Below are 8,597 nucleotides of genomic sequence, written 5' to 3' on the forward strand. Positions count from 1 at the left end.
ATATCCAAAAGTGCTTGATACACTATTCAAAGAACAAGCCACGAAGGCGGTAGAAAGTACAAAGAAGGGGAAGGGAGATTCGAACCTATGACCTATCGTTTATAGTACCTCAGTCTTAACCGTTAGGCCAAGACATCCTTGGTTTAAAGAACAGGTTTGTGAATACTTGTATATCAATCCAACTATGACAAGTTGACAACTATTGACAAGTATATTCTCAAATCTCAAACAATTACGAGAACTTTTGAAAAAAGACATTTACCTACCAAATAACATACAATCAAAACCGACGTTTGCGCCGACGTAAGTATTATGATTTCCGTTCCAACTCTTCCTCCTCTACTTTTCCGTTTCTTCACCTTCCACCGCCCACCTAAACTTTCCCTTCTCTCTCCTCTCCTCCCAATATTTAAAGCACTGTATTAGAGACATAAAAAAAAACAAAAAAACCCTAGAAATATATTATACAATTAAAAAATAAAAAAATAAAAAAATAAAAAAAGTAGTTTCTCTTGTTTCTCTCTCTATCTTCCCAGATATCTGTACTTGCAGATCCACAAATTCTCTCTCTTCTCTTCGGGCGGGAAATTGTCCGTTGAGTGGAATAATAACTGATTTCATATTTCATTCATACATAAAATAATTCATAAAAATGGATTCTAAACTTTTGATTGTGGCTCAACTTCCGAATTTTCTCTCTCCTCTTCGCAAGCTTCCTTGCTTGCAATTGTGTCGTAGAATTCCTTGTGCAGCTTCTAGAAGCTTCCATTACTCTAAAGATGCTTCTTTACGTCTTCGTCGATGTTTCTCCGCTGCTTCTGCTGCTAATGGAAGTACCTTGATGAGTACTTCTACTCCGGTTTGTCATTCTTATCCATTTTCGCATCAATTATTTTTATCTATAGTAATTTTGTTTTACTTTGTGTGATTTTGTGAATTTCTGGAATTAATAGCGTTTGTGGTGTTAATATGGTGTATAAAGTATAATCTACTTTTTCCTGTATTACTTTCTTTAAGAATTGTGATGCAATTTTCAAATTTGAGCAGCTTTTGTGTAAAAATTGGTCATGCGTAGTGGCATAAAGTAGGGGGAGGTATTTGGAGTTGAGATTTCAGGTTTGTATATGGGATATTTATGAATAAGCTGAGAATGAGATGAACTAGACAATAAAGCTTGATGAGATTCCCCCATTTATATGATGTTGTGGGTGCTGCCAAGTCTAGAATTCGCTACCGCACTCTCTCTATTGATGGGGAGATTGATTTCTTTGCTAATTCGGCGTCTATTATATCATTATATGTTAATATGCCCTACCCCTTTGAACAAAGAATGAAGTATGGAACTTTTGTATAAATGAACTTGGAAATCTTGACTCTGGGCTTTTGATGTCTAAGTAAGAGAGATGGAGATCAAAGAGCGGAGAAGAATTGAGGGTGAACGACGGTTATGGTTGTATCTTGTGGATTATCCAATGTGTGGGTACCTCACACAACCCTAGAAGGGTAATGGGTGGGCTAGTACGTGGTACCCGTGAGATGAAGGAGGATGATAGAGACAAGGGGGAAAGGTGAGAGGTAGAGAGAAAGAGCCATTGTCTCTACTGGAATTGCTAGGAGAATCGACAAAAGTGTTTGGGCTGTTGGCAGATGATCGTGAAGAAAGGAAAATGGGAGTGTTATAAAACAAGGCAACACATGTTTATCTTGTTAGTATAAAGGGGCTGTTAAGTAGCACGAGCCTACTACTATTTGAAAGCTCTCGAGGAGAATTCAAGTGACTTCTTTAGTGCTTTCTGATGCAATTATTTACTGCCGTACACCCACTTAGGCATCCAAGTGCAAGGAGGCTTTCTTAACTTTTCAATGAGATAGCCTTTGCTTGCTTTACATTGTGCTGGTAAGGCGTGTGATGACATTTACTGTGAAGATTTAAAGCTCTTATCGAGGAGGGAGGTCTCATCAGATTGTTGCTCCCAGGGTTTCTTGGACTCTGGGTTGCTGTGCGTTTGTAGAACTTAGAATTTATTATGGAAACTTGAGAATATTCTAACAGTAGTTTATTTGAGTATGGAAACAGAAGATCTTATTCAGGAATCAGGAACCTTTTTTTTCCTGGGATATGGATCATATGGTTTGAAGAACACCAAATTTTTGAAGCAAAAATGTATAGTGGTATATTTTGTTTACTGAGATTGGAATCTGGATGGAAATCTTATTCAATTAAAGTTATTAGCGGATAAAGATGGACACTATTTAGTATATTTTCTGCTAGTACTCTCTGCATGATCTAACAGAATAATAAACCTTGCTTGTGTTACTGGCTTGGGGTGGTGTTGCGTTTTTACTTTGCAAGTACTGTTTCTTTTGCTTGAGAAAATATCCCTTTGGTGTCTTGTTCTTTAAGCAGCCACATATCACTTAATTTGGGCATCAGGGTCTCTGACTCTCTATAATTAATTTGAAGAACGAGGAAAGAAAAAGAATGAACTGTGTGACATCAAAACTTGGAGACATAACAAACAAGTCTTAAGATTACTAGATCTCATCTGGAGATGGAGATTGGATAGTGCAAGGATATTTTCATCAAGACTCATATTAAAACATCAGTGAGATTATGTATATATGGACTCTACCACAGATATCTGTATGTAATACATACACCAGCTTTTACAGACTCAATTCATGACATAATCAGATACTTTAACTACATGGGCCCTTATCTGGGTGCTCAACTGCAGTTTATATCAAAACTTGATGGTGTTTAGTGTAACTTTTACATGATTCTCTTCTCCTTTGAGTAAATGGCTTCTGTAGTTCTGTGGTTCAAGTGCGTCTTGGTTCTTCTGTATTCGATGTTTTCCTGTTATATATGATTTATTGCAATCCTTTTTTCTCATCCTTTTGTAGCTGTATGTCAATCTGCTTTCTCTGGCTTCATTTACCTAGGTGTAAGCGGGACTTGTGTAAATATTTTTTTCTTTCGAAGTTAAACAAAATCTTGTATTACGACCAAATTCTGAAATTGAACTTCTTTTACAGTCTAGAAATGGAGTATATACTGTTGGTGATTTTATGACAAAAAAGGAGGATTTGGTGGTCGTAAAGCCTTCAACAACAGTAGATGAAGGTAATTTTGGAGTATGTTTATAGCCTTCTATGAGTCTATCATGATGCTGTTCTGTAACACCTTTCCTTTCGATGTAAACAGCTCTAGAAACGCTGGTGGAGTACAGAATTACTGGGTTTCCTGTGATAAATGATGAGTGGGAGCTGGTAAAAATCATATCCCTAAAACTAATTGTAATGATTTTCCGTATATGTGCTCTTTGTATTGCTTTACTTGCCATTAAATTTGTACATAATTTCAAGTCTCTGACTTGAACCTTTTGTGTTTCTGACATACTGTACTGATAGAGCAATCATTCAGATATAAGGATGCTTTTGTTCATATGATTCTGTCTTTCTCTTTTGAAGTTATAATATTGTACATATCTAGGAAAGTTTTCTTAGAACATAGCTATACGTTCTCTCCCCTTAGATAAGCAAGAAAAATGTAACTTCAGAGTATCACAATTGGAACTTCAATAGTCATAATACTGTGACAGAGGCAAGATGATGAAAAGTGATAGCGATAATGGGCTCCGGTGGATTTAATTCAAAGTAAAATGAACTTCTGGTTCAGCAGTGATGTGTATGCGATCTTGACCTTCATCATCTTTATATATTGGAGCCTGAGTGATGACAAATTGACCACTAACCAGCATTTAGAGCTACAAGACATGAATCATATCCTTGCAAATTGCAGATTGTTGAGTCATATGGTGAATTGTTAATTACTATTGGACTGTCAAGGAAAAGCAAGATTTTTCCATTTTACTACACCTCTATATGATTGAAGTGTAAATGATCACAAAAACTGAAATCTCTCTCTTTTTTTTTTAAACTGCCAATATGGTTCATAAATTATCTAATTTGCTATATAACTGTTCTGATAACTCTGATCCCAACATATCTTTGTTGCTCTTTCTGTTTTATCTTCTCAAACATATAACTGGTACTAAATCTATTTAGTACTTAACTGATATAGTAAAGTTTTCTTCTCATGTAATTCGCAATGATTGCTTGTTAAATGTCTGATAAAGGGAAATCTAACATCGTCAACAGCGTACTCTAAGTAGACTACATAAGTTGCTATTTTCTTATTGAATATGTTCTTGAGTTCTATGTTCTCTTGACTGCAGGTGGGTGTTGTTTCTGATTATGATCTACTGGCTTTGGATTCCATATCAGGTTAGTAATTATTTGAGGGCACACACAAAATGTTGTCACTTGATGACTTTATGGGAAAGCTATTTCTTAATGTCATGGAAGCTGAGTTATTATTATTGCTTTATTATTACATACTAGTGCAGAAATTTGTGTTATCTTCCCACTGCTGTTATTGTTAGCTAAATTGATCTAATGTTTCTATTAGGAGTTATCAGATCTTAAAAAAAGTGTGACGAAGAAAAAATAAAGAACTGTTTTATTTCTATTAGGAGTTATCATGTTTTATGACTATATTTAGGTTATATTGTGTTGTTGTTGGCTGTAGAGGTATGATGACACTAATTTATAATGCTGGTAATGTTTAGGTACTGGAATAGCAGACACAAGCATGTTTCCTGAGGTTGGCAGTACTTGGAAAGTATGTGTAGATGCTCTATAAAGCTGTAATTTTTTTGGTATCTATGTCACTTGATCCCTATTCTTATGTGATACTCCTCGACGACATTGTAGGTATTTAATGAGCTCCAGAGTTTACTCAGTAAAACAAATGGTAAATTGGTATCTGATGTGATGACACAAGTCCCTGTTGCTGTTCGCGAGACCACTAATCTTGAGGATGCTGCAAGGTCCGGTCGCCTTTTTCTGACTTTTTATCTGTGCAATGCTGATTTACTGTGCAGTTAACTTATTTAGGTATATGTAATATTCTGTTGGTTGGCCAAAATGTTCAATTGTCGTGCTTTATTTAAATGACAGGTTACTGCTTGAGACAAGATATCGTCGACTTCCTGTTGTAGATGCAAACGGGAAACTGGTAAGATTATTACCCTCTATGAAGCATTGATAGTTTTAGCTTTAGTTGAAGAACTTTGATGTGTAAAGAGCTTCAATCTTCCACATTTTATATTTTCCAATTTGACAATATATAGAGTTCTTGAGTGCTTCCCTGGCAAAATCTTAATGAGAATCAGGCTTGACTTTTTCAACCTTTTTATTTTGTCAACTCTCTCATTGACATTTTGCTTGTTCTATTATAAATTCAACCTTTTTATTTTCTCAACTCTCTTTTTGACATTGTGCTTGCTCTATTATAAATCAACATTTAGTACATGCCAACTGTCCCAGGGATCTTTTGCTGTTCCAAGTAGAATAGGAAATTAAATATGTTTTGACTTTATTTTGTTCAATGGTGGGAATAGTTTTAAACCGTGTTTAGAAATCAGTTGTTCCCCGATTCACTTAACGGTTATTGGTTGGTAATTAACAGTTTCTGTTGGCTGTTTTTAGTGAGCTGGTGATATTAGCTATTTATTACGAAGATGTTTGGTAAATATACTGGTTGGTTGTTAGTTACACGCTATACGCCTATGCCAGATAACCAGATTTTGGCAAATCATGCAAAAGGCGTTGAGAAAAAGTCACTTAAGCCAACAGAAGAAGACACTTAAGAAACATTTACTTCTTTTGGTTGTTTAACTACATTGTGAAGTCAAAAGGGAATATAAGAGCTGGCAGAAATCCATATATTAAACGAGGCTGTAATCTGTAGTATCTTAATCTGTTTCCGTATTTGAGGATTATGCTTTACCATGTCTTTTTTCTTGTAGGTGGGAATTATTACAAGAGGAAATGTTGTAAGAGCTGCTCTTCAAATTAAACGTGAACACGAGAAGAAAGCTCAATGATTGAGGCTGTGAGGCAGACAAATGCATTGTGATGGTCAAAAATTCCTGATGGATGGTTTTAGTAATTTACAGTAGAGGTGGGCATGTCTTTGCCTTTTGTAGTATTCTTTTTGTTTTTGCATCATGTTTATATAATTTTTTGTAAGCTAGTTGATCTATATAAATATATGGTTACAGTCCACAAATTTCGATTGAATTGGAGGTTCAGTACGGTCCTGATTTGTTAATCGTATATTTTAGTAGTTTAGTACCAATTCCTGTTTCATTTTTAAATCTATTGGTGTCACTAGCTGCACTTCTGGCGATGTCTGAAGAGGGATCTAGCCTGGTCTTTCTGGAAAATTAATATTGTAGGAGTATCATATTTTATGTGAGAGTTCATTTTTTTTTTCCCCGTAGATTAGAATCTACTCAGGATCCTCACCTCGGTAAGGTTGGCATTGTCTTCGCTTTGCTAGATGTCAAGTTCTACTCGAATCTTTGATCCTTACAGTAAAAATAGCACTAGCATGGGCCAGGCTGAAGCACAGCACAACCCCGAGGAACACCGATTATACATATTAGGTTGTTTGTCGCATTTCAGATAGGAAAGCACGGCAAGAAACATGAACTTTGGCACGTCAATGTTACGAATTTTCAAGCCTAGGCATGAACTATGAAGGCATGACATGACCAAACATGGTGGGCGAATGGGCCATGTCATGCTGCATAGTTGATAGACCGCCAGTCATCCTCTCCGATATTGCATCGGTGATTCAAGGGATTTTATTTTCCCATGTTATCTAGGGTTTCAATTTTCTGTGTTACTTTTTGCATGTCACAGTTTCAACTTACAAACATGTAGTACAACTTTAAAGGGTTGGTCGTTCTCGATGCCAATATCAATATGTATGGAGTTATTGGGTGTGGGGATGCAATTATGAGTTTAGTGCTACTATAGTGGCCCAAGCTTGGTTCACGAGTCACCACACTTCCTCAATGAGTTAAAGAATGTCCTTTAAAAGTAAGAAGAATTGGACCACTTCAATCATGTATGCGATTTTCACCTTTTTCCCCTTTTTCCCCTTAAACTTCTGGCCTAAATATAACCCCAATAAAAATCCAGTCTAAATCAACACCAACCTTTTGCAAATAAATCGCTTGAATGACACAAGCAAGTAACTTCATAACTTCATTCATGCAGATCTGTAGTTTTGTGTCAATGTCTTGGTAGTGGAATTTGCATCAACCCATAGATTGATCTCGAAATTCGACATATCGCCTATGGCTTAAACTTGTACGCACAAACATTCATTCATCAGTGTCCATTTCCAGAACTCCTCGACAACAAAGGCATTGAACCCCAAAAAAAGTGTGCTTCTTTCGTTGTGTTATAGTAGTACTATTACTTCTTATTTCTTTCAAACCAAAGATGTCTTGGCTTAGTGGTTAAAATTAAGGTGCTGTAAACGATAGATCACAGGTTCGAATTCCCCTTCCCCTTCTTTGTTTGTACCGCTTTCGTGGCTCATATGGATAAAAAAAACTTCTTATTTCTTTCAAACGTCAACCAAACACCCACATATCTCAAAAACACAAAACCAATAATGAGAATTAATAAACATCTTCCTAAACCACCATATATTACTATATTAGGGAAATTAAACAACCCCTACCATAATAGAGTGGCTATAGAGTACTAACAAAACATAGCTATTGTTTTACTTTTGTATTTGGTACTAGTACTAAATATTTCGATGTGATTAGTTTTATCCCCCTACCTAACACAACTTTTTGGTGAAGAGAATCACAGACGTGAGACAACAGAATTATGTGATTGAATTTTTAGAAAAATGGAAAGAAAACTTAAAAAGCACAAAATTGCATACCTATGTTGTTGGAGTTCATACTATTTACACAAATTCATTAAGAATAGACTTTTGACTAATTTTGCACATACAGATGCATTTGGCGCAACCACTCTTGACTAAGCTAGATAATAATAATGTTTTTGTCCCAATTGATTAGTAGAAATCAACCACCCGCCAAAAAAAAACAGCAAAAAAATTTACATTAAAACACTGAGCATGTGAAAAGAGGAGAGAGTATGTAAAAAAAATGTTTTTTTATACTCAATCAAGGAGATCGAAGGAACATCAAATGAGTGTATAAAAAACTCATCTCCAAAGATTAAAAAAATTAAAAAATACTCCCTTTATCACATAAATAGTTCTTGCATCTCTTCTTAGGTATCCCAAAATATTGTACCTATTTTCCTTTTTATCAATTTGTTTGGACTAAATTATCCAACATTTCTACATAAAACTTTCCAAACTATCCTACCTTTCTTTTAAAAAATATGCCCCTATTTATTATTTCAGGCCATTTCAAGAAATATTTATTGCACTTTCATTTTATTTTAAAGAGAAAAGAAAAAAAAACTAGTTCCAAGACAAAAATACCCAAAAACATTTACTTAAATATATATTTTTGTGAAATCCTAGAACACCTTCCATTATCCTTAATTCTTGTGAAAAATAAAAAGTGAGCACTATATTATGAGAAGGATAAAATATGTTCTGAAATAAAAATAAAGGAAATAAAAACAATATTTTGAGACACCCAAAATAAAATACGAAAAACTATAAAATGGAAAGAAGGGAG

The 8,597-nt window shown here is 35.1% G+C and overlaps 1 protein-coding gene across 1 annotated transcript; it reads left to right on the plus strand.

Moving 5' to 3' along the window:
- Nucleotides 1-278: 278 nt before the first annotated feature.
- LOC104894864 (CBS domain-containing protein CBSX1, chloroplastic) lies at nucleotides 279-6,150 on the plus strand. Its single transcript, XM_010681207.4, has 8 exons — nucleotides 279-859; nucleotides 3,040-3,127; nucleotides 3,209-3,273; nucleotides 4,242-4,290; nucleotides 4,635-4,687; nucleotides 4,780-4,895; nucleotides 5,026-5,083; nucleotides 5,877-6,150. Exons 1-8 carry the CDS (start codon nucleotides 653-655, stop codon nucleotides 5,952-5,954), a joined length of 714 nt encoding a protein of 237 aa, XP_010679509.1. The 5' UTR covers nucleotides 279-652; the 3' UTR covers nucleotides 5,955-6,150.
- Nucleotides 6,151-8,597: the final 2,447 nt, after the last annotated feature.

The sequence above is a fragment of the Beta vulgaris genome, chromosome 6 (genome assembly GCF_026745355.1).
Source record: "Beta vulgaris subsp. vulgaris cultivar EL10 chromosome 6, EL10.2, whole genome shotgun sequence".
Taxonomy (NCBI): Eukaryota; Viridiplantae; Streptophyta; class Magnoliopsida; order Caryophyllales; family Amaranthaceae; genus Beta; species Beta vulgaris.

Excerpts from the sequence above, each read along its gene's own strand:
- LOC104894864 (XM_010681207.4), top strand. The coding sequence starts at position 653 with ATGGATTCTAAACTTTTGATTGTGGCTCAACTTCCGAATTTTCTCTCT. Across the intron at positions 4,291-4,634 it reads GGCTTTGGATTCCATATCAG|GTACTGGAATAGCAGACACA; the intron begins GTTAGTAATTAT and ends GGTAATGTTTAG. Across the intron at positions 5,084-5,876 it reads TAGATGCAAACGGGAAACTG|GTGGGAATTATTACAAGAGG; the intron begins GTAAGATTATTA and ends TTTTTCTTGTAG.